The 26,673-nt window shown below is 32.2% G+C and overlaps 2 protein-coding genes across 2 annotated transcripts; both read left to right on the plus strand.

Moving 5' to 3' along the window:
* The first annotated feature begins 5,874 nt into the window (after positions 1-5,874).
* LOC132058512 (uncharacterized) lies at positions 5,875-8,039 on the plus strand. Its single transcript, XM_059450991.1, has 4 exons — positions 5,875-6,013; positions 6,272-6,392; positions 6,857-7,254; positions 7,756-8,039. Exons 1-4 carry the CDS (start codon positions 5,979-5,981, stop codon positions 7,967-7,969), a joined length of 768 nt encoding a protein of 255 aa, XP_059306974.1. The 5' UTR covers positions 5,875-5,978; the 3' UTR covers positions 7,970-8,039.
* An 11,730-nt stretch (positions 8,040-19,769) lies between these two features.
* Positions 19,770-25,225, plus strand: LOC132057220 (probable protein phosphatase 2C 38). Its single transcript, XM_059449710.1, has 5 exons — positions 19,770-20,066; positions 20,185-20,760; positions 22,777-23,144; positions 23,771-24,007; positions 24,690-25,225. Exons 2-5 carry the CDS (start codon positions 20,454-20,456, stop codon positions 24,921-24,923), a joined length of 1,146 nt encoding a protein of 381 aa, XP_059305693.1. The 5' UTR covers positions 19,770-20,066; positions 20,185-20,453; the 3' UTR covers positions 24,924-25,225.
* Positions 25,226-26,673: the final 1,448 nt, after the last annotated feature.

Raw genomic sequence — 26,673 nt, forward strand, 5'->3', positions numbered from 1 at the left:
AATATGCATACGGGGTAAAATTAAAGTCTCATTATTTTAGACCATCTAACTGTTAGGGTTTTGCCCTGATTTTCTTATCATATTTGGATTTTACATTTTCATGAAGAAAGGGTAAAGAGTTTACCACATTTGGTATTACTTTTCCCAAAAGGAAAATTTTAATATTTCATATTTGGGTAACCACTTTCTCGGAGAGGTTTCGGACTTTTATAAATTGAAGAATTTTCTCATACAGCACAACACATTAGCATTCACAATGTAGTCTCTAAAGGAGATGTTTCTCTCAATTGTCTTTATGCTTTCTTTTATATTAGTTTTTTATATAGGTCAATTGACCAAATAATATCAAAGTATTATGCGTCTTAGTATATTTTTCTTTGCGCTCTGATTTATCGTTGTTCAAGGTTTGTAATTATTTTGTTCGTTCCACAAACTACGATGTTATTTCGATCCCAACAAGTGGTATCAAAACCTATGATTTAACGAGGTTGAAGACAGGTTCAAGGCGGGTTTAAATCAAGAGCAGCCAATTTGGCGATAATGAAGAATTTTGTCAAAAAACAAAAAAGAAAAGAGTCTGAAGTGCTACATGTGGAGACGAAGTTTCAACCATAATTTCAACATTCCTGCTGCTGCATTTTTAAAAATAAAAATAAAATATTTTTTAAACCATTTTTAACCCATAATATTTTTAACATATTTTTAACCATGACAGGTAGCAGTTAGGGGTGTACATGGACCGGGTTGGTTCGGATTTTTTAAACGCCAAATCAAACCAATTGCGTCGGGTTTTTAAATTTATACACCAAACCAAACCAATAAAATTCGGGTTTTTCAACCTTGGATTTTCTCGGGTTATTCAGTTTTCTCGGGTTATTCGGGTTTTTTTTTTTCGAAATAGTCTTGATACAAAACATATAACTTTTACTTCAAATATTTCTTTAGTCCTAGCAAGATACAACTATGTAATTAAGGTGTTTCATAAGAAAATAACACAAAATGTGAGAAGAGTGGTGACATTGTATTAAAATATTCAATAAAAGATAATAAAATCGGTTAAAATAAATATTGCTAATTAATAAGCCATAAAGAAAATGGCCATAATCTAAAAATAATAAGTCATGCTAAAATGAGTACGGCTAATAAGTAGTATTAATTACATGACAAGAAAAAAAATTTAAGTTATGTATTTTCACACTCAAAACCAATTATGCACAACTAAAGAATGGATATTCAACATTATTGTCATTCTTAGTGGTAAATTGAATTTCTTTTGTTAGTATTAGTGTTGAGTTGGTTTTGGTTTGGACTTTATATGAGTTACTAACATCCATAGGATATAAAACTTATTCACATTCAAAATTCTAAGTTCAAGCTTGAATAATATGATAATAGATAAAAAATTACGAAAAAATTTAAGAAATTTTTATAAATTACATTACAAATAAATATTTTTATGTATAAAATATTTTAAAAATTGAATACATGTAATGTCGGGTTGGTTTGATTCGGTTTGACTTTTTTTAGCTAAAACCAAACCAAACCAATTATGGTCGGATTTTTTTTTTTTAACACCAAACTAAGTTAAACCAAACCACTAGTTGGGTTTTTTTCTCGGTTTGACTCGGTTTATCGGTTTGGTGCAGTTTGTCGGTTTACTTTGTACACCCCTAGTAGCAGTGATGAAGATTATGTGAAGAAGACAGATCAAACTTGTCAAGAAAATCCAAGGCAAAAGGGGAAATTTGTTAGGGTTTTGCTGCATTTTCTTATCATATTTTGGATTTTACGTTTTCTCTCAATAGTTTTTATGCTTTCTTTTACATTAGTTTTTTATGTATGTCAATTGACCAACAATATCAAAGTATTATGCGTCTTAGTATAGTTTTCTTTGTTGTCTTATTTATCATTGTTCAAGACTTGCAATTATTAGCTTTCGCATGATGCCTTGATTATTTCGATCCAACGCTAACAAGCCTCCTTAAGCTTCATCTTAGTATTTCCTTTTTCTATAGTGAAAGTACTTTATAATCATAATGCAAGGATACATGTACTCATGTACATTAGCGCACAAAATCAATCAAAGGGAGTTGTATAAAGTGATTACTTAGAGTGCAATTTTAAACTACTTCCAGACAATAATTACTTCCAACCTAGAAAGGAAACTCGAGGAAAATTAGAAACATACAAAGTAGTAAAAAGTTAAATTGGAGATATACTTATTTTGTTTGATAATCCATGAGCGTAAAAAATATACTTAGCGTGCACCAATTGGCCGTATTTGATTTATTTTTCTTGAAACACGATCAAATTTGCATTTTAATTTTGAAAAGTTGGATGCTGAAATTTGAAGAATTACCTTGCACTCTAATGATTTGAACAGTCCTCCAAAGTCATGACTATAGTGGAATTATAATTGTGGTCTAATACAATCATACTCTTTTATAATAATATTTTATTATAACAGGTAAGTTTACTTTCCAACTGATTTTTATGTTATATTTCACCTTCTTCTTCTTTTCTTTTTTTTAACAGTTTTTGTGTGTGCAGCAACAAAAATTGTTTCTAAAGTCGAGACTGTTTTAGGAAGTTAAAAAGAACATAATCGGATTCTTATCATAATGAGAACTTTTGTAACTGCTATTGAATTTGTAGAAATACGATAACCTAGCAAACTGAAATATCTGAATATCCAGATGGCATCGACAATCAAAACGGAAATAATCTAAACAGTAAAAATGGGGTTATGTAAAAATAATAGAAGCGCCGTGCTATAGGTGAAGTAGCTGAAAATTGCACCTAATTAGATTTTTTTTCTTTTGGGTCGTACACAATTTAAACTCATGCGGGTCAGGAGTGCAGTTTATGCTGGTGTGTCAAGGAGGGGCACCTAATTAAATGATGAAAGAAAGAGCAATAAATAGAAATAAGGGTAAAAGTCCAAGAAAGGCTCTCAACTTTGAGAAATAGAATACATTTGCATTAAGTTTGAAATTTGATTCTAAATATGCCCTTACTTATAGTGAAGTGAAACGACTAACATTTGCCCCTTAATTATGATAAAACAAATTTAACCTCCGTTTAAATTAAATTTAATCACAAATATATCTTTCACTGGTTTTAACACTAGATATCTATGTCTGTATTGAAGATTTGTCCTGGTTCTGTCGGCAAGTTTGTATACCTAAAGTGAGAGAAGGCTAACACGAGCAAAGAGTGAAGCCAAAAAAGGAAAGGGACAAATGCAACGTAAATCATGTGGACAAATCTAACCAAAATTTTAAGAATCTTTTTACTATTAACCAAAAAAAAAAGTTAGTATCCTTCTTCTTTCTCGTCAATGGACTCCTGATGCATACGAAAGAGCGCGGTTCATTCGAGGAATTCCTATTTCTCCATCTATTTTTGAGTTGTTTGAATAAACTCCATGTACATATAGAATAGAAATATTATTTCTACATGGACGTAGACGAAAACAAAACTTTTACTTGTTCAATAACAATTAGAATGAAGTAAGGTCAGGAACGACAAATCTCTTTATGATAAACAAATCGGAAAAGGGCCAAAATTACCCCTGAACTTTGAAAAATAGTTCATCCATACCCTTCGTTATACTTTAGGGCCAATTATACTTTACTGATTATCTTATGGGGTCCTACGCCATTATACTTTCTTCTAAGCATTTACCACGTGGCATCATCCCGCCCTTCAAAATTATTTTACTCTCAAATAATTTTTTACTCATTAAAATAACTCAATCTGACCCAAAAAAATTTTTCCAGCAAAAATAATACGGATAATTTTTCCAAAATAAAAATAAAAATAATTCCGTATTATTTTTGCTGAAAAAAAAAAATTCGGGTCGGATTGAGTTATTTTAATGAGTAAAAAATTATTTGAGGGTAAAATAATTTTGAAACAGATGATGCGTGGCCACGATTAGGATGAAGGATAATTAATTTACAAGATAACCTGTAAGTGATAATTAATTAAAAGATAACGAAGCAGATAAATCTAACTATTTTTGAAAGTTGAATTTAATTTGGCCCTTTTCCGTAAACAAATTTATTTTACAAGCCCGTTATTACGAGTAGTTTTTTACAAAAGATCAAACCAATGACATATATAATACTTGAATTCCGCTCAAAATCTAAACATGAGATGGGACAACGAAGTGACTAAATTAAAAAAAAGGCTTTAAACATTAGAGCAAATAAAATGGTTTTCTTACCTAATAGTTTACCTAATTATCTAGAAATCAAGTTAGTGCATAATATCAAGTTTTGAAGATGAGCTTTATTCCAAACGTACATGTGCAGGGACCATTTGCTTGTATATCATTCAACTAACTCGTACTATGAATTATATGAATCGTCTCGTTTTAAACTATTGAAATCTTTAAAGTGATGAGAAGTTATTTATTTATTAGTTAACGTTTATAATATGAAGCTGACGTGCGAGCCTAATTTTCTAAGGTGAAAACCATTATTTCCTTTTAATTTTATTTTTAAAATTAAAGACCATTCTCAACTTAAAACAATAGACATTTCCATAAGTAAACAACCTTTTATTTTCTATTTAAAAAGTAAACACCTTTGTCATCAGGCCTTGTCAAGCCTTATATGGTTTCAAATTTTACAATTACATTACTTTTTAAATGTTTGAATTTTTAAAAGTAGGAAAAGAATTTGTTAATGTTGCATTAATGAGAAGTTAAAGTGTGCTAGCACTGCATCTTTAATGTGAAGTTATTAACAGAAAGAGACAATTTATGGTGGGGCAACTGACTCTGGAGTTTTCTTTTTTCTATAACAGTAATGATTTCAAACTGAATATTTCTTTCTTTTTTGAGTAAACAGAAATTTGCACCTCAAAAGTTATTTAAAAAGAAAAATCGTGTTTCCTACTATTCTTGTGTCTCAATGTATGTAAAATATTTTATTTTTTTAAAAAAATACTCTATTATATTTAATAGAAATAATTTAATTTTTTAATTTTTTCTTAAATAATCTATAGTTACGTGAATAATTATGATTTATTTTAGATCACAAATTTTAAAACTCTTTCATTTTTTTCTAAAATTTTGTACCCTTAAACAAGTTACATAACTTGAGTTGGAGGAATATAGCTCTAATAAATCCCTACCTTTTCTCACTTCTCAGTGACCCTGTGATTAGGGGTGTTCATGGTTCGGTTTGGGTCGGTTATTGGTTAAAATCATAACCAAACCAATTTAGTCGGTTTTTAAATGTCTAAAACCATAACCAAACCAAGTAAAATAATAACCACCGGTTTGGTTATTGTCGGTTTGGTTCGGTTTTTCAATTTATGATCAGTTTCGACAATTCGAATATTCTCTCTCTCTACATTCTTCAAATTTCTTATGAAGTTCTTTTTTTCCTCACTACCACAGGCGAACTTTGCTTGCATATTGAGAGAAAGACATGCTGATGGCGAATGTAAAATGAAAAGAGATAGTAGGATTTTTACTTTTTACCCTTATGCTTACGACTTATTAGAGTTGGGAATGGATTGTTGACTTGGACATATTCTTTTAAGACATGGGCCTTAAAAATAAGTAAACCAAAATTAAATTAATAATTAAAAGGTATAAAATATCTTTAATTATTTATGAAAAGTTAATATTATACATATAAATAATTATAACTTTTATGTATATAACTATCGGTTTGGTTCGGTTATTTATTCGGTTATTTTTTACTATAACCATAACCAAACCAAATATTATCGGTTTTTCAAATTTAAAACCAAACCAAACCAAACCAAACCAAATGTCGGTTTTTTTATTCGATTTGGTTAAATTTTCAGTTTGGTTTTGGTTTTAACCAAAACTGTGAACAGCCCTACCTGTGATTATCTTTGTAAAAACAAAAGGTGTTTTCCTTAGTTCTCCTTTGGGATTTAGATGTTTCCCTCTGATCAAAAGTTACCAAATTTACAAAAAAAATACTTCGAAGATGACCTTTGAAGGAAATGCAGATGGAAAATGGAGGTACTTATCTCATTCTTTTATGCTTTCTTGAAACTGCTCAAGTGTGTAGTTCTAAATAATTTTTTTTCCCCATTCCTTTGAGTTTCTTGGCACATTTGTGATATGGGTTTTTTGGAATTTTCACACAAATAGTCGGCCGAATTTACTGTTTATTTTCTATAGCTGATATACATAGATGATACACATATACTGATTATATATACGTTATACATGAATTATACATATATTATACATCCATCAACTATTTTTTTTTTTCAGTGAGAAGAAAATGGAAGAAGATGATAGTTTGAGAACTGTGGAATGTCTAAGAGGAAGATTGCTTGCTGAAAGAGTGGCTTCAAGAAGTGCAAAAGAAGAGGCAGATATTATAGGAAACAAGGTTTCTAATTTTCCATTCCTCTGTTTTTTTAAGAAAAATTGTTAATGCTGTTAGTTTAAATTTTAATAGGCGTTTGGACATAGATTTAGTTGAAATTCGAAAAAAGAATTTTTGAAATTGAAGTCGAAAAATAGTACTATTTAGAAGTTGAAGTTGTGTCAGTGTGAACTATGAACATGCATTTCACTTGAGAAAAGATTAAAATTTTGTGAGTAGAAAAATAAAATTCTCTCAAGAACAGTTTTGGTCCAAATTTTCAAACTCGAAAAACTCATCTTCAATATCTGCCCAACAACTCATTACATTCTACTACCAAACAGTGTTTTGAATATTATTTTTCAACAAAAAAGGAAAAACTTTTAATGTCCAAACGCCTACTTAAAGAAACTGTTTAATTTTTCAAATTCAGAACTTGGAGTAACATAACATGGTGTAACATGGTGTAATTCTTTGAAAAATTACAGCTGATTGAACTGGAGAATAAGTTGAGAGAAGAGACTAAATCAAGAAACAAAGCTGAGAAGAAGCTTATATTTCTATTAAAGAAGCTTGAATCCAAGAATATATCTTATAATATTTCAGATGAAATATCAGTAACATCTACAGATAAGGTTCAAAATTCACAAGACACTGAGTGTCAAGAATCTGTTGGGAGTACAAAATCTTGCTATGAAAATGTTGAAAACAACAATTGTTTAGAGGTCATTGAGAAGAGATCAAAATATGAAGAAAACTCAGTCAATTTAGAGAAAGATGCTTCACAAATGAGTACTTCTAGCCAAGATAATAATGAGAATTCTTCAGCAAAAGACCATTCAGCAAAATCAAGTGAATTTGAATTCTCAAAGTCAGATTCCACTAGGTATGTATACAGTATACTCAATGATTTAACTTATATTACAGTGACAGTATCAGCTTATTTTTCAAGTTTTAAATCTCTCTTTTTATAGACCGGTATAGTTAACTATCTTTAAACTACATGTTGCTTGAAACCTTAAAAAATGACACCGCACCCGTGTATTCCAAAAAAAATGCATAATTTTTGAAAGATCCGCCCACCCAAGCTCCATCAACATTTTTGAAGGATCTGACTAATATTGCTTTTGAATTCGAGCAGCCAAACATATCTTTATCCTCTAGCCATTATATATTATACATATATTATACAATTATGGGCTATTTTTTTGGATGGGCAGCTATTTAAGTTAATTTCCCAAAAAAAAATTAGTTGATAGTATTAGATTATTCGTGTTTAGAGTTTAAACTCATACTTAATTTGCAGATAAAACCTAATGTTATCTTTTTTTCTTTGTTCATGTGAAACCATCAAAATCTCATAACATTATTGTTATTATGATTCTAGTTTGAAATCTTCAGTTGAGGAGGAAGAGAAAAATGGAGGAAATCAAGAGGACAATTCATTGGCATTAGTTCCTGTGGATCTTCCAAAGACAAAGCAAACTATTGATCCAATTGTTCTTGATGCTACAGTGAGAGAAGTTCTTGATGCACTGAGGCATGCTAAAGAGAAAATTCAGACTCAAATGCAGAGAAGCCAAATGATTAAATCTAGTTAAGCGCTATGCAGAGTCAAAACCAGAATTTGAAGTTTATGATGGGTCGGGGATTCTGATTCTTTAGAGTAATTGGGTTAGCGATGGCGTTAATAATTTGTAGATATTGAGGGTGTTCAAAACATATAAAAGAAAATTTATCTAATACAAATTTTTGCGAGTGTTAATGAACACCGACCTTTAAATACGCCCCTGGTTCTAAGGTAATAATTTGTAGATATTCAACGAATTTTCTAATACAAATCTTTTAGAATCAAGAAGCATTAGTTCCTTCACTAGCTCCTTGATACTCAAACTTTTCAAAAGACTACTGAGTGTGTATTGTATTCTCCAAAGCCTATGTATTCGTGAAGAATTCGACAAAGATACAACAACACTTTGGAGAATCCAAGCAACATTGATTAAGCTTCAATAGCCATTAGGTCATTTGCTTTCTAGGTGTCATATGGCATAATGTGGCGCATGCCGCACCAAAGTCTCCTTTTTGGTTCTTTTGGCATTTGAAGTATGCAGAGTTGATTTGTTAAGGGATGGGGTCATGGACCAAATTGGGTAGGCAAATATTGGGGACATAAATACAGGGATAGGACCACTGGCAGATTTAGACTAGACACAACGGGTTTTAAAACACTCATTGCATCTAGCTCAGACTATATATGTGTGTAAAAAAAGTTGATTATATAAAGAGCAGAATTTAATGACTTGAAATTCTAGATTCGCCGCTGATATTAAGGATAAGGGAGGGGTGATTTTGTGCCCCTTGATTGTTAGGCATAGTATAGTGCTAAGTGTATGCTGCAATAATGTTGAGGGTGGTAATGTGGTTTTATTGTACAAAAAGTTCTATAGGACAATGAAGCATTTCAGTTGGACTGCTAGTTGTTCTTAATATAATAAATTCAAATTTGAATTGTTGCTTCATTTCAAATCTTGAGTTTGGTGTACTTGTTTTTTCTTGTAAATAAAGGTTGACAGCTGCCATGTGATAATAAGGAAATAGGTGATCAACTTCCTATTCCAGTTTGACTAGCCAAAATAATAGTTTTCGTAAAAGTTAGCAGTGTACAAACAGAGACATTGAAAAACTATGCTAGTACATAATTACTAATTCAATACACTGGCCAAAACAATGATAGAATGTACACAATTTAGACTTCATACACGACAACGAATCGAGTTTGTCAGCTAACAATCAAGAGGCAGTTAGGTTAAAGAAGAAAAATAAAGAAAGTGACCTATCTGTCAAATTATATACAACATAAGTCAAGTCGAGTAGGGGCTGGAAAATATGGCCCAATTTGATTATTTGTGGATTTTATCAGGAGCCCAAATTTGACTTGTGAGTGTGTAGAACAGAAACCTAATTTAGAACGTTGACACCTAACATATTTGGAGATCAAAAGCGAGAAATGTTAAGAGGTTCCAAATCAACCATAAAAGAACACAAAAAAACAAAAGAGATGGGTAACTCCCTTTACTCGAAAATTAAAGAGTTTAATAATATCTTCACTTAAATCTACGAAATAATTTATCATAGTCGAATGTACATAATTATTTTACTAATAATGAGTTAAATCCGATTAATTCGAATTCTTTCCTTGTAATGCCAATTAAAGGGATAAAGTTTCCTACCACAAGATTTTTCCATCCCAGAGCTCGGCTAATTTCCAATGCTTTAAGAAATAGTTGGTCTTTTCTTGGTACTTAATTTATAATCACTTAATTTTGTGTTGTGTGATTTGGAACTTTTCAAGAGTTTGAGGGGAAAAAAAAGGTATAAATGAATTACTCCTACTATATTTGTGTAGAGAGATACCTTCCAAAACTCAAAAAAAGCTTCATTTCTCTCTGTTTTTCATGATGGAAGAAATATAAAGCATGAATTATTTTTTTGGTATATAATTTATTAACAAACTGGAAGTATTATTGGACATAAGGTTTGTACATGCTTCCCAACCTCTAGGATCGTTAACAACATCCTTACCAATCAGTAACTATACTCAATGATCAATCATACTGAATATACATTCAACAGAGACAATTTTCTGGCTAGTCTAGGCCTTAAGCAAGCTCTAAAATACACTTCTTGGGTTATCACCATAGCCAATCCAAAGTTCCCCTTATAACCCCTAGTAGAGATAGCACATTCAGGGCAGAGCTAGAGTGACGGCTACGGGTTAGGCCGAACTCAGTAACTTTGGTTTAAACTTTGTATTTGTCTTAAAAATTCATTCAATTTGTACATATTATTAAATTATAACCAATAACTTAAAAGAATCAGAATCCAGAACGCACAAGCTTTAAATCTCGGCTCTCCCTCTTAGCACACTGGAATAACAAGGGAATGATGTTTTCAACTTCTGTTTCACACATTGGACATTACAGACTTGTTGACACCATCTTGCAATCTATCTCTGGTGTATAATCACACTCAACATGAAGATTCACCTAGGTAATCCATAGTTGTTGCAAACCAGCCTTCTCCTACTTACTATAGACCAGTCCCCTTATAGTCTCCTATACATACTTCTAATACTGAAGCTATTTTGTTGCATTGAACACCATGCTTCTTCATAATAGTTTCTTTGCTTTAATCTTTTTTGGGACAATCCAGGATGCCTGCTAATGCCCATAATAATTTGCATATTGCTGCTTTGTTCACACCAGTATATTGGTCAAGTTCAGGCCACTAGCTGATATTCAATGCGATTTATCCCAAGCTATTAGAGCCTTTTTAGAAGTCTCAGCTGACTCCTTCCAAAAGGATCTCATACATATCCCCTCTTGTCTGGACAAACTTTTTTGGTAATACAACAAGTTGTGCACAGAAAATTAATATGGACATTATTAGACTTTTAAGCAATTGATACTCTACAAGCATAGGATAGAAATCTCGCAGTCCATGGGATTATTCTTCCTAACATTTTATTAATTAGTGGCTGGCTGGTTGGCATTGGACAACAAACATTCTCTTGGTGCTCAAAGGGACACCATTACACCAAGATATATAAAAGGAATTTCTCCCTTGGCAAAACCAATAAGCAGGATTTAATACCTATTAATTTGACCTCTTGAAAATTGTGGACTTTACCATTTAAGAGAAGATATTAATATGTTTTAATTAGGACTAATTAAAATAACGAGTTTGTCAGACAAAATAGGATGAGAGGAATATGAAAAAGGACTAGTCACAACAAAGTTGACAACTTGTGTCACCAAGTCTACAAGACTACAATCCATGTCATTAAGATGAAGCAATTTGATCTCCAATTGCTGAACTCACATTATGGTTGTGAAATGTGGACAGTTAGAGGGTCCCGGATATAGACGAATCCAAAACTTAAAGTTATTAGACTCGATTCATATAGTAGAAGTTTTCTGGCAAAGCTTCGAGCAAAAAGGTTGTGTAGTTCACATCGCTGATTTGATTTTATCGACTATTTTTGCATCATATCTCTCTCTAATTAAGTTTAACGTTCTTTTATGACTTTCCCGGTCAATGTCTAGTAACGAATTACACAACTAGAAGATCACAAGCTATTTGAAAAAGAAGGTAAAAACAAGTTGGTCAGGTGGTGAATTTCCATAGAGATAAGGAGGATTTTCATCAATTGAATTTGGACATAAACAAGAATGTCTCTTGCTCTTTGTACAATATGTACTGGGTACTTTACACATCCAATGAATGTTATCCAACTGCAGAAACATGTCACAATCACTGATCTCTTTTTTTCCTTCTTTTTTGTGGTACCAATTATAGTTACCATTTTCCTTAAAGTGATTTTGATTCCCCTTTTGTTACTACATGACTATTTGGTAGCTAGGGTGAGTTAATAAAGCATTTATCAAATGATAATTTAATGTGCAAATTAGGACAGAAGACCATAGGCACCTTTTCCCGGACTTTGATCTAATGGTATAAGTGTAATACATGATTTATGAGTTAGGTATATGTCACGGGTTCGAGTCTGGAAGCTGATAAAAGTTTGATATTTAATTGGAAAAGGGTGGAAACAAAAGCTTACTATCCATCAAATTTCAAATCGTGTATCGCATCGCTCAGGTTTATCGATAAAAAATAAGGACCATATATATGCTCTTATACGTTTGAAGAGGTATCACATTAACTTTCACACATACACGTATTAGATTAATTGGGATCCGTCTATAAAAGTATCATGAAAGGAGAAGTATTAATATGATCTCTTTAAGCCATGTTTACATGGTTTCAATTGTTATGAAATCATGCAAGTTTCAAAGTTTCTCGTATGCTTTTTATGAAGTGTTCAAAAACATGTTTGTTGTTTTAAAGTGAAGAATGAATGTCATGGTGAGCTTAAAATGACAAGTTAAAATTAAAGTTAAAGCCATGGAGCCAAAATGAAATTTTATGATACTGTTTTGAGAGATAAATAACTTAAACTTTTGATGAAATGGGTATTCGTAGCTATAGTCATATTACGTTTTACCTTGAAACTACTCGTTCCACAGTAGGAGATTACTAACCACATTAGGGTGATGAAATTAGTAACCGTAGTCCGGTAATGGATGACCTAATGAGGCACAAAATGAAAGTATGGTAGAACCTTGAACTGTGAGGCATGCACCTCATGAATGGGGTCCAAGCAATAAGGTTGGCTCGTCTGCCATACTGATCATATGATATAATCTATGAAAATCATAATAAATCAGAGTCGAGTAGTTCTCCCCAAAATATAAAAGAAAAGAAAGAACAAGTTTTTAGAAACTTTTTGACCAAAAAAAGCTTTTAGAAACTTGCAAGAATTATGGGACAGTTGTTTCCAAATTTTACATGCTTGAGTATTAAAATGTTTTTTATCCAAAATTTAATGTATATGCATTCATATTTTCTTAAGTCTCATATCAGTTTTAGTGAGAGGATCATTGAGACTCACTGTGTACCGATAATTGATATACTGACACTCTCTTTATGGAACCTGCGTCAGCCTATATCAATGTGAGTGTAGGTTTTTGCAGACGAACAAAATTCAAACTAGAATATTCCCTCACTCCAACAGTTGATTGGTACTATTTTCTTGGAATGGACTCTTTGTTCTTCACCCATGGAATTTGTGCCTTGTGCAGTCCGTCAATTTTTCATGATTGGAAGCTTCATAGACATTAGTATAGTTGGGTATGGAATTTCACCTTACATTTAGTAGGTGTTTGGCCATAAGAATTATTCACTTTATTCCGAATTTTTTTTCACTTTTTTCACTTTTCAGCGTTTAGCTATAAGAATTCCGAATACAATTTGAAGTTGTATTCCGGAATACCAAAATTTTCAAAAACTTGTTTTTCAAAAAATTTTCCTTTTTTCACTTTTTTACAACTACATTTTATCAAAAACTACAATTTCAAAAACTATGGCCAAACACAACTAAAACTCCAGCTCCAAAATTTCAAAAAAAAAATGATTTTTTTTTTGGTATCTATGGACAAACGGGGCCTTATATTTCCGAAGCATTTAAGATGTTTACAAGAATGACAGCTTTGATTTTTAAAATATTACTTGAACAAAGTTTCAGTGGAGAAGTTATAATCTATTTTGAAGTATATGATTTGTTTGGCATGTTGGACTTAGAACAAAATAGAATAGGAAAAAAGGTTCTCTCGATTAAGTCAAGACATTAAGTGTCGGTTGTGACTCGTCTAGAAAACGGATAGTGACACATTTGGTTTAAATCAAAATCACTCAGCAGATTTACACTCAATATGAGTAGTTGGTTTGACTTTTCATTTTCTTTATTTACTTTAGTTTGCTCTCATTCACGACTCTTTTAAGTCTCACATGTCTACATTATTGCTAAGGTGACAAAACAAAAATGCCCATAAGAATTCGTTAAGTTAGGCTTATTTTCATGTCCATTAATTATTTTTAGTTGCTATTACTTACTCTATGTTCCAAAAATCAAAGATTGTGTGCAAGTCCAATCAAAATAATTCCTACATTAAATGCATTGAGATATTCTATCATAATAATGTATGGTGACACTACTTATTGTTTTTTTTTTTTGCCTTCCTTTAATTCAAATTGCTTAAATCCGTCACTATCGGACCCACAGGAAGGATTTAGGCAATACATATACTTTATTTATTTTAATTTATGTGTCTTTTTTTTTTCCATCTATTCGTAAATAATGTCATATCCTATATTTAGTGATTCTTTAATACTAATATCTCACATGACATGTTTAAGACTGCAAGATTCAAAGGACATTTTAATAAATTATACACATTTAATTTAAGATCACGAGATTTAAAAATTCTCTACTTTCTTAAATTGTGTGTCCAATCAAATTAAGACACATAAATCTAAAGGGAGTAATATTTTTTCTTTTCTCATTGTATTTGCATTTCACTTTCAGAACTTGAAATATCTCCGTTTTCTTTCCCTGGAGGATAATATAAAAACTATCCGCAAGATTAGCTACAAGTAATAAGGTCCATCTTCTAAGTATTTTTTTTCTTTAAATATTTGTTTAATTTGAGTTTCCCTCACTCCTTTTAACGAACATAAGGCAGTTCTTTTTACGCTAAATGTGTAACTTACCGAATCAGTTGCCACATAAATGGAAATGCAAGCTCCGAAAGCAAAGCCGAGTAATGAGTATGATACATTAACCATCAACTTAATATTTTTGTATGAGTCCACAATAACTACACGAGATAAACTTTGATTTGACAAATTGAAGTTGGCCTTAGATAAGAAGACTCCGATGTATATTGTTGGAAAGATGCAAGTCGAGCCGAGTCTCAATTTAATCAGATGAAGGTTCCAAATTGTGATAGTGTAAAAATTATTTTCAATTACGCTCCAGGTCCCCCTCGGCAAAAAATTACGCTGTATATACAAGGTTAAAAATATTTTTTTATGTATATATAGTAGATGTTGAACCACCTTGGCTTCTTCGTGTATTTACTTCTTCATATATTTGAACCCCTTAGGCAAATATTCTGACTCCGCCACTATCGTCAGCACATATATAACAAATCCTTTAGTTCTCATCTCTCTTCGATCGAAAGCAAATAATTTATACCTACATGAACTCTAAAGTAGAATATTTTTATTAAAGGAAAGAAAAGAGGAAGAAAAAAAACAAAAGCAAGTAGATGAAGAAATGCACAGTGACAACAATAATAAGGTCACTTCAATTCTTTTCTCTCCCTCCTTTCTCATATTCTTTTATAAATATTCAAATCAATGTGTGGTTTTCTATTAGTTTTGGTGGACAACATACGTCCAATGACAAAGATAACATTGTTTTTTTTTTTTTTTTCCTGCAAAATGGGATTGTGGTTAGAAAATTAATTGTGTAAAAAATTGGAAACAGATTGGAGAACATTGTCAATCAAATTTCTTTTGGTTTGCACAATCATAATTTAATCTCATAGCTGACAGTTCTGTTCTTTAATTGTATTTTATTTTACCTCTTAAATTTGAGAAAAGAACAAAATGGAACCTCCTGGATAGAAATTAATCTTATTCAAGATATATTTCTAAACAATAAAATATAAAATATATTATACACAAAAAAACTCTGGGTGGTGTGGAGTTATCTTTGTATTTCTATAGATATAGTGAGTTGTGTTGGGTGTGTGAACAAATTTCCCATGAAAAGTAGAGGAGATAACGAAGCTACTTATATCACGTGTTGAATACGATTAACAGTTTGAGGTCTTTTGAGGAAAACTGGGTGGGATTGGCCCAAAATGAACAATATCACACTATATTAAGAGTATATTTTGATTGTTTTAACCCAACAACTCATATCAGTGCCAAAGGTTCGGCGAGATGAGTGTAGAGACTGCAGAGTGATATCATATCGTGGGGCCCAGCTTAGTGTCATTGCTCATTTATGGGCTAGTGTGCTAGCTTTATACGTAGGTTTGACTATGCATAGACCAAAAAAAAAAAACCAATAAATTTGGTAGCCATAAATACTGATGTGGGTGACACTTATTTCATTTTCAAATTAGCCCATGAATGCTAATGTGGGTCTGGAACTTAATTCAAAGAGAGAGTGTTGGGTGCGTGCGCAAAGTTTCACGTAGAAAATTGAAAAGAAAAACAAGTTATTTATAAGATATTGAATACTCTTAAATCTTAATGGTGTGAGACCTTTTATGAAAATCGTACAGATTTGGCCAAATCGAAAAATATTACACGATGTTAGAGTATCTTTAGTTATTTTAGCCCAACAATTGTCAATTCAATTCATACTATTTGATAATTGATGAAATCATTTTATATAGATATCTGTATAAATATTTTGAACTCATATACCAATAATTTTTCTTGTTTTATGTCCTACTAATATGTGAATGTATATTCATATTGATATCAAGCCTGGTACAAAAAGTGAAACTTGCCAATATGTCCATTTTCTACTAACTGCGTTGAAAGGTACCTTTAACCAACAATATTTGACCCCAAAACAACGGTGATTCTTTTAAACAACTTCCACATTGTCTCAAACATAAGTCCTAATCACTGCCTAATAACTTTGTGAACTAGTCAATCATGTTTGATTTTTGTTTTCTAGATTCTCAACAAAGTAATTTTCACCAAAATAGGACCATAAGAGTACTTTTCATCAGAAACAAAAGGAGTACATATAGTAAGATACATATCACATTCACGAAAAGCTAGCACATGTCCTCCTTAATTTAACCATAAACACAAACTTTTTTGTCTGCAACTCTGCACTTTGTTTTTAAATTTATAATGTTATTACCAATAAAATAGCGGCTTTTGTATCTTTGAGTGCAGCAACCAATAAAATAGAGTGCCTTCAAGCTGATAATTTATATTACTCTGAGTGGGTCTATTTTCAGCCAATTTGAAGATCCACTAATATATCTAGATTTATTAACAGAGGCGGACCTAGCTACAAGCACGAATTTACGTAATAGCGTTTGTCCCGACAACATATTTGTACTAAAAAATTCACTTAATATCTATAAATATTGAACAGTAAACCTAATTTTTATTGTATATTAATTTGAGACTGTTGTAGGACCCTATAAACTTTAAATTTATAATCCCCCTCTGACCAAGAAAGTATCATCATCTACTATATACGCGTTAAGGTATGGCCCCCAGACATACCAATCTTCCCTAATTCAATCAGAATCGAGAATTGTGAAAAGGAACCACCAGATGGAAGTGACTATAGTGAATAAAACAAAGTGGTAGATCAATTAGCCAAATATAGTAGCAAGATACAGAAGACTATAAGTTCATATTGCATATTTGTAGTTCCTCTTATATTTTTTTAGATGCTATTTATGGAAGCAGACAAATTAAACTAGTATATTATAGAAGCTAGTCAACATGTACTACTTGATATGTAAGGAAACCATCCAAAGCAACAAATTGCTAAATGGTGTTTGTAGGTTTCAACAAAACTGTTTGTAGGTTTCAACAAAACTTTAGGCAAATGCATATACTTTTGTGCCAATCAAATTCATTTGTTTACTCTTCCATGTAATTATATAAAGCGCACAATACTTTCTTAGACATCTATGTCGCTATTGTCTGTCTCATGACGACACAATATCTATGAGTAAATTTTTTTGTATATATAAAATACATTTTCTTTGAATATATAGGTTGTAGAAAAACTAGGCTCTAGCATTAACATTATTAGTGTTGGAATATTCTTGCGTTACACTACTAATATTGGAACACGTACGTACCTTATTTGGTTGGAGGCATATGCAACTTATGGTCAAACTAAATAATCTTTTCTTTTTTTTTTTGCTTGTGAGGTGATCCATGTTACAATCTTCATTCGCACAAAAATTGACCAATAGTTCATGAATAATAGGTGAAAACTTTTATTTACTTGAAGTAGCTGAGATACATATTGGATTGAGAAAGTAAAAGGTTTCTGCGTCCGTTTGACCAAGCTTCTAAGAAGTTAAAAGTATTGTAAAAGTACTTGTTTTAAGATTTGAGGTGTTTGACCGAAATTAAAAAGTGCTTTTGAGCCAATAAAAGCAGATTATCTGTTGTTAGGGAGAAGGTACAACTTATGCCTTATTTTAACAAAGCGGATGGATAAAATTATTTTTTCACGACAAGACTATCCCTATCAAAATTCACATTACAAACAGTGGCAGATCTAAGATTTTCATTGAGGTGGTTTGAAAAATAAAAATGTAGTGACTGGAATTTGAACTTGGAACCTCAAGATGAATTTTGAACACCCTAAACCACTGAACCAACCTCTTCTCTAGTTTTTTAGGGTGTTCAAAATCCATATATGTACATAAAAAATGAAAAAATACCTTATATCACCCCAGATTACAAAACTACCTCTCTTTAATATGAATGATCTTCATATAAATAGCTGGTCGAATTCACTCATGTTTACTTTTTCTAACCAGTATACATAGATTATGAATGGATTACACATGTGGCATACGCATATTATACATACATATACTATACATTCGCCGGCTATTTTCAATTTAAATGATTAGGTGAAGAGCTATTTAAGTTAATTTTTCTATTCATATATCTCTTAAATATAAATACAACTCCTTTCTCCTCTTCCCTTTTGCGTGTGATTATATTCTTAAAAGCTTTGTACAAAAGGAACCGAAATACATATTTTAATTAATTAAAATTTAAAAGTATCCAATCAAATATCACAAGGATCAAAACTTGAATTTATAAATAACTGAAAGACCAAAGTACTATTATCCCTTTTATATTAATTATGGTCTATTAGGATGGAGTGCTTGAAATTAAAAAGAAAGGCCTAGAAAGCAACATGACCACAATTACTTGAAACACTGAAAAACTAATTAAGGATGAGAGAAAGGCAATAAAAAGGATAAAATAGGAGGGGATTCTGCTATAAAAAACATTTAAAAGATAGCAAAAGAAATTGACAGCAAACAGACCTATAAAGTTGAAATAAATAGTGATTACATTTAAAGAAAGAACTAAAAAAAAAAAATATTATTGAAACTCCATTATTTTGACTAAATTGTATATACTTCTTATTCCAATACTTTTACTTAATTAGTTACATTCTTTTACATGACAAAAACTGGGTTGAGAATATTAAAGATGGGGAAAATTTCTCTAAAAAGCTATGATTAGAGAATATATCTATTTATATTTATTTTAAAAGCATGAATACAAATATTGATTGACCAAAATATTCTTCAAATATTGAACGACTTTTATACCCTTTAAGAACTAAAATATCTTTAAAGAAGCAATTAAAATATTGGATATAATTGTAATATAAAAGATTTATATCTAGGATATCAAATTTAACTAAAAGGTTGTTATTATTTGACTACAATTGAATTTAGAATCCTAAACATTTATGGTGATTGATGAATATATATATACACACACACTCACACACATTATGTTTTATACCTATTATTGGGATGGAGTTCTTGAATTTATTATTTACTCCCTCCGTCCCAAAAAAATTTTCTTACTTTGACTAGACACGGAGTTTAAGAATAAAGGAAGACTTTTGAAAGGTGTGATCCAAAACAAACCTTAAATAGTTATGTGGTAAATCATCACATAAAATTAAATTGTTTCCAAATGTGAAAATGTGTTAATTTTTTTGAGACAAATTAATAAAGAAAATAAGATAATTTTTTTGTGACGGAGGGAGTAACAAATAAGGCCTAGAAAGCAACAGGATCACAATTACTTGAAAGACAATAAAAGAGAGAAAATAGGAGGGGTTTTCTGCTATAAATAAAAATAGCAAAAGAAAAAGAAAATGACAGTAAACAGACCCTATATAGCAGCATAAAAATTAAAAGATTTTTCTTACCCTAAATTTTCTTGTCTCTCTGCACATCATAATCTGAGATCTCTTCTGACACCCATCCAAAAAGATCCTCTAATCAAAAAAAAAAAACCCAATTTTTATTTTTTGTTATCCATTCCCTGTTTGATCCCTCTGATCTAGGAACAAACTCTGTCACATCAATCTTTTATGTGTTTTAACAGCTAAGCTTGTTGTTGAAAATTGACACAATATATTTATATTTAAGGTCCACACAAAAATTTCAAGAAACCAGGTTCAAGGTATGTTAAAGAACACATACTGCACCATATTCTCTGAACTCACATAAAAACTATTGTTTTCTTGTCTTTGTGGGACAAAAAAAAATTGTGCTTGAATTTTAGCCCATACCCTTTGCAGGTTTGTTACATATTAATGGTGTCTTGGTCTTGTTGTACTTGTGGGGTTATTATAATATCAAGAATTGAGGTTGTGGGTTTTGAATATAAACAAAAATTGCAGCTGAGGTTAGGATTTTTGATGAATATATTGTTTGCTGGTTGTTTTGGTTAAATATGTAAACACCCCAAAAAGGGAAATAAGAAAAAGACTCAAACTTTATCATCAAGATTAGAACTTTCTTTTATACATGTAATTTTATTGAAATTTGTAAGCAAAAAGAAAAAAAAATGGTTAAAGCTTGTTGGAAACCTTCTGTTGAGGGGGATGGTGTTGTAGGGAAAGGGGGTGGACATCCTAGGGGTAAGGTTGATGGTTTAATGTGGTATAAGAATTTGGGGGTTCATGTAAATGGAGAATTTTCTATGGGAACAATACAAGCTAATAATTTGATGGAGGATCAGAGCCAGCTTGAATCAGGGCCATTAAGTTGTCTTGAATCAGGTCCTTATGGAACATTTGTTGGTGTCTATGATGGACATGGAGGACCAGAGACGTCCCGTTTCGTGAACAACACTTTGTTCTCCAATCTTAAGAGTAAGTCATGTTATTTTTTCGATCGCGTAAATGCTTATTGTCGTTTAGATTCTTGATACTGTGCTAATGTTGTAGCTCAAAAGTGTATTGGTTTCTTTTGTATGCTGTGGTATCTGTTAGATTGATCTAATTGAATGAATGCAGTTTGACTTCTACAAGGCTGTGAATGCATTGCTGTTTAAGTTTTTTTAAAACAACACTTTGTTCTCCAATCTTAAGAGTAATTCATGTTATTTTTTGTTGGCATAAATGTTCATAAATTTTGGTTCTTGATATTGTGTTAATGTCGTAGCTCAAAAATGTCAGTGTCTTTTTCATGATGTGGTATATCTGTTATGTGGAATTGATTCATCTAATTGAACAAATGCAATGATTTTTCGATTTCTTAAATGCATATTATCGTATTGATTCTTGATGTTGTGTTAATGTCGTAGTTCAAGAATGTTTCGGTGTCTTTTATGCTGTGGTATCTGTTAAATTGATCTAATTGAATAAATGCAATGTTTTTTTTACAATATTTGACTTGTACAAAGCTCTGAATGCCGATGTTGGTTAAGTTTTGACATAAATCCTAAACTATGATTCAGGTTGGTAGATCTGATCTTTAGACTTTTCAGATTGTGCTATTTGCAATTTTTGTAGTAAGCCAAGTGTTTCATTGATAATGCACCAAAAATGTTTTAACTTTACAAAAGTTTGGATATCCATGTACATTAATCTCCGAAAAAATCGAGCCAACTTTCTATACAATTTAGTATCTCAATCTTGCCATGGTCCTGCTATCTGATATTATGCCTTCTACAATATTTGATGTGTTTACATGTGGTGATTGTAAGATTTTTGCTGAAAGTTTGCCTAGTGATCATACTTGATAGACAGAATTGTGAGGGTCTTTTGTCAAATTTATAGTATTTAACCACGATATTGCTTTACTACCACCTTGAATACTAAAGATCTTACAATTTAATTGGATAGTTTATAACAAAGAGGTGCTCTGAATGCATTTAGTTGTCTATTTGGCATGTTAAATAAAATTTTGAAATATCAGCTCTGGTTGGTCATTTTCATTAGTTATGTCAACGCAACTGTCATCAGATTTGAACGTCTCAGCATGCTATTTTCTTCTTTGAATAGATTTATTAGAAAGACTAAGCTTTTGATACATGCAATAAAACTCCAGTAGAGGCAGACTCGAGGAAGATATATACATGCTGCCATCTCTAGACACCGTATACTTTTGAAATATCATGATCTGAATTCTCAATACTTCTGTGCATTCAACACCTCTATTGGTATGACTTTGGATCACTGGCCTATTAGGTTGGCAGTAATGAAATGCTCATAATTTGTGGAGACTTGACTAAGTAAACGTCAACCTTATCTTCCACTGAAATGAGAGTCTCAATCATCCGCTCGCACAACTGAAGCTAGTCAAATTAGTAGTCTTAGGTGATAGATGTCCTACAGCACTGAACAGATCGATCGATGTTTAGCATGTATTCATTCACCCTGAAACTTTGTCGAAAAACTCACATGGGTTAATATCACTTTTGGTCCCTTAGTTCTTGGTAAATTCAGATGCTAGTCCTTATGATATCTGATTATGCACATTTAACCTTCAATTAGTTGAAATGTGCACTTTTGATCCCCTTGCTTTTGATTAATCACAAATTCACCAAAGTGTCAATCGATTCACCATTTAATTACCCATATATTGTGTTACCGTTACTCCATATTTGAGGGTAGTCGGTAGTGTACTTATAAGACAGTCTAAATATAACGTATTTCCTATGTAAAGGGGCCAATTTTAATTAATTGAAGGTTAAATGTGTCGAATCATAAATCAGAATTTACCGATAATTGAGGGACCAAAAGTGCTTTTATCCCAAATCAGATTATCCTCCAAAAATATTTACAATTATTTCCCTAAAATTCATTTTCATCTGTGTCATAAAGTGTTGAGTAGAATAAACAATAGTAGCTCTTCTACTAACCTTCATATCCCTTCATTAACAGAAATTGCAACAGAGCATCAAGAAATATCTGCAGATGTCATAAAAAAAGCTTTCTTGACAACGGAAGAAGAGTTTTTGTCTCTTGTGAAGCAACAATGGTTTGAGAAGCCACAACTTGCATCAGTGGGAACTTGCTGTTTAGCGGGTGTAATATGCAATGGACTACTATATATTGCCAATGCCGGAGATTCACGTGTGGTATTAGGTCGAGCAGAAAAGGCTGCAAGAGGCGTGACAGCTATTCAATTGTCAATGGAGCACAATGCTAATAACGAGTCTGTGAGAGATGAGCTTAGATCGTTGCATCCCGAGGATTCACAGATTGTGCTTCTCAAACACAAAGTTTGGCGTGTGAAGGGTATCATACAGGTGATTATCTGTTAAAAATCAAATTTTTAGGCCATCTCGTGTTGATTTTCCAAAAATATGCGGTATAATTTTCTCTGAAGTTGTACACTAGCAAAAACAAAAGAAAACTATTTGCTGCAATCAAATGATTAGCATATTAGAGCTTTATCCAAGCACCCTTTTGAATAGAAAGGAATTAGGAATTTTTTTCAGTCATTACTAGCTAGAGTTCTTATGTGATTATTATGAGTAGAGATGTGGGTGTGCTTGGCATGGAGGAAAACGTTTTCCAGAAAATATTGTCTAATTTTCCCGTGTTTGGTTGGTCAAAATATTTGGAAAACAAGTTCCATACCAAAAACACCCTATGGGTACAACATAAATGGTTAGGTTACTATCTTTGCAAGTAAACAATCCATAAGTAGCTATGTTGTCCACATAGACCGATTGTTTATGTAATGTAAGTCGCTTATTTATCTCGGATGCCAGTAAAAAGTTTGAGATTTGAGACAACTGTCATTGGAGTTTTAAAGACTCGACTAATGTTGCATTAAGCATCTTGGTTTGGAAGGAAGCTCCACTCCGAGAGATGTCGTGGAATCGTGTGTGATACAAGCGTTGATGTTCCTTTGTTATCCTCTTTACAGGTTTCAAGGTCTATTGGTGATGCCTATCTTAAGAGGGCAGAGTTCAATCAGGCGCCGCTGTTGGCAAAGTTTAGATTGCCCGAATCCTTCTCCAAGCCAATCCTCAGTGCGGAGCCATCAATTTTCATACACAGATTGACTTCCAAAGATCAGTTCCTCATATTTGGTTCAGATGGTCTCTGGGAACATCTTAGCAACCAGGAAGCAGTTGATATAGTCCACAGTCAACCCCGAAATGTAAGCATTCGAATTCCGATAACGACCTTTATGTTCTCCTTCACTAGGATTTTATCTATTAAATTATAATCTAAAAAGAGTCCATGATACAGAAGCAAATTTACTTACTGAAAGTGCCTTTTTCTAGCACAAAACATTTAGGGTGTGTGTGGTATGAAGGAAAATGTTTTCCATAATTTTCTAGAAAATGTGGGTTTCTTACTTATTTTCTAGTGTTTGGTAAGTATGGAAACAAAAATATCCCAAGAGCATTTGTACATAATCTAGCAAAACGCTATGGGGTGGGGAGTTTGTGGGGGGTGGGCTGGGTGGAGATGAGGCAATGAACTTGGAACGTCACTTGTGGAACTTGTTTTCCTAGAGAAATTTTCGAAAACATTTTGACCAATCAAACATAGAAAAATTGGAAAACATTTTCTAGTAAATATTTTACTCCGTACCAAAACAAACCTACTGAAAACTTAAAGGTAGTTCTGTGCCGCTTGTCATCAAAGCATCTAGTGTTGTGTTTTTGCGTAGGAATTTCGCTGTTATGACTTACAATAAGTGCTTTGCGGAATCTACTATTTTTTAGAGGGAAATGAACTGTTTGTTGCTCAGACTTAAGTAATGTATGTTCTTCCACTTCCATATTATACGAGATTGTTAACTTGGGGTGTGCTTTTTCTTACTCTTCGACCAGGGGATCGCAAGGAGACTAATCAAAGCTGCTCTTCGGGTAGCAGCTAAGAAAAGAGAAATGCGATATTCAGACCTGAAGAAGATTGAACGAGGTGTGAGGAGGCATTTCCATGATGATATCTCGGTTGTGGTTGTGTTTCTTGATCCTTATTCCATGAATAGAAGCTCGTCTCACGGTCCAATACTTTCCATTAGAGGAGGAGGTGGTAGTATGCCCGCCTCTCCCAAACGATAGTTCCCAAGACTCTGAATTTCCACTCCAATCAATCCAACAACAAAAAAAAAGAGAGCTCGTCTTTTGGAGGCCTCGAACTTCTTGTATCTTTTCTCCTTCAGTTTCTTTATGATTTTTTAGGCTTGTAATTTAATTGTTATGTCTTGCTTTCGTCGTTATGAGCAATGTAATGTGCACAACAATCTTGTGTTACTGGCAACGTAAAAAAAAGAAGTGCATGAGATATTGTGAGAACAACGATAGACACGAAAAGATGTGGATCAATCTTAGTAGCAAGAATATATCTTCTGCAGTTTTCGTCATTTGTAAATATGAAATCTGTTGTTTTGCCAAAGTACTAAACTTGACTTGAATTTCACGTTCCTCTGGCATATCGCGAATATTTTGTTTAGGTTTCTAAATTCAACGATTGGGATTAAACACTGTTATTCCTTGTGTGCGCCAGCCAATTGCCTTTTTGAAAAAAATGATCAGACAAATTCTGTGCAGGAATTCATATAGTAAACGTAGATTGACAAGGACTTGTTAGGTTAGTTTATGTAGCTGGCAAGTGAATAAATACAGACAATTAGACATATCCTTGACTTTTTATTTCAATAAAATTCTGAATATATGCTAGTAAAAGCTTAAAAGGTCTGTTGATTTTGACAGTGGGTTGACTAATTGCCCATCTATCTGTGAAGATTCGTTGCTAATTTATGTCTGACAGTGACGTTAAGGTTATTTTTAATTGGACGGATGACCCTTTAATATAACTAGACTAAAGTACAAAAAAAGCAAAAATTGTCAAGCATTTTTGTTCTTATTTTTTGCTTGTTTATCAATCATAGTCGCTAATCAATCTCCTCCTTGGTTGATGGAGATCATTTTCAACCTCCTCCTTGATCGATTATCACCTAATTATTGATAATCTTCCTCCTTGATCGATAGGTCATTTTCTTAATTTCAAACTTACCAGAAAAAGAAAAAAAAAATGAAGGTATAGCCTTAGTTCAACACTTACGGGGTTCTTTTGATTAAATCTTGCGGAGAAACCTATACACTGATATTATTAAAAAAGATACACTATCAATGTATAGCAAGTTAGAAATTTTACAGGTATGACGATAGAGAGATCATATTGATTCCCAGGCAATACACATGATTTATATGCCGAAGAAACTATCTTATCAGCCTTTTCGTCGACTTTTTCATGTGTTGCCAAAATAATCTTACATTAAATTGATGGATGCTCGTTGTTTCATCTCTTCGCTACGAATTGCTTTGTGACCAAATATATCTTTCCAAGCAACAATTTGACAATATCAAGTACATTTTTTTCAAAAAATGACAGAAAAAAATTAATCTTACATAACCATGTTGATCATATTCTACCCTTAGGCAACGTATTTTCATCCGATTGTTCTCTTCGAGAAAACGATTAAGAGCAAAATTCAACTCTTGTGGAGTGTCACGAGGCATTGACATAGCACCTTTTTTTGGGCGTTTAAGCCCTAATGACCTCAAGTTTTGTTGAAGTGTTGCAGCCTTCCTGACACGCCAATCCCACTCCTCTCTCGTTGTGTTATTGTATTGTCGATTGAATCTGTTGTTCGGGTTATTTGAGTATTTAAAATCATCATTTAGTTCCCATGTCCTACCCATTGCTTCGAATATGTCTTGTGGGGTCAAACATGTAATGGAACTAATATCACCAAATTGGGTATAGAATGACATGATAACTCGTTTTAACGTGAATCGTAGTTGTTCG

Source organism: Lycium ferocissimum, chromosome 5 (genome assembly GCF_029784015.1).
Source record: "Lycium ferocissimum isolate CSIRO_LF1 chromosome 5, AGI_CSIRO_Lferr_CH_V1, whole genome shotgun sequence".
NCBI lineage: Eukaryota > Viridiplantae > Streptophyta > Magnoliopsida > Solanales > Solanaceae > Lycium > Lycium ferocissimum.

Coding starts and splice junctions, on each gene's coding strand:
- LOC132058512 (XM_059450991.1), top strand. CDS start 5,979: ATGACCTTTGAAGGAAATGCAGATGGAAAATGGAG. Junction 6,393..6,856: donor CAGATATTATAGGAAACAAG/GTTTCTAATTTT, acceptor GAAAAATTACAG/CTGATTGAACTGGAGAATAA. Junction 7,255..7,755: donor TCAAAGTCAGATTCCACTAG/GTATGTATACAG, acceptor TTATGATTCTAG/TTTGAAATCTTCAGTTGAGG.
- LOC132057220 (XM_059449710.1), top strand. CDS start 20,454: ATGGTTAAAGCTTGTTGGAAACCTTCTGTTGAGGGGGATGGTGTTGTA. Junction 20,761..22,776: donor TTTGTTCTCCAATCTTAAGA/GTAAGTCATGTT, acceptor CTTCATTAACAG/AAATTGCAACAGAGCATCAA. Junction 24,008..24,689: donor TCCACAGTCAACCCCGAAAT/GTAAGCATTCGA, acceptor CTCTTCGACCAG/GGGATCGCAAGGAGACTAAT.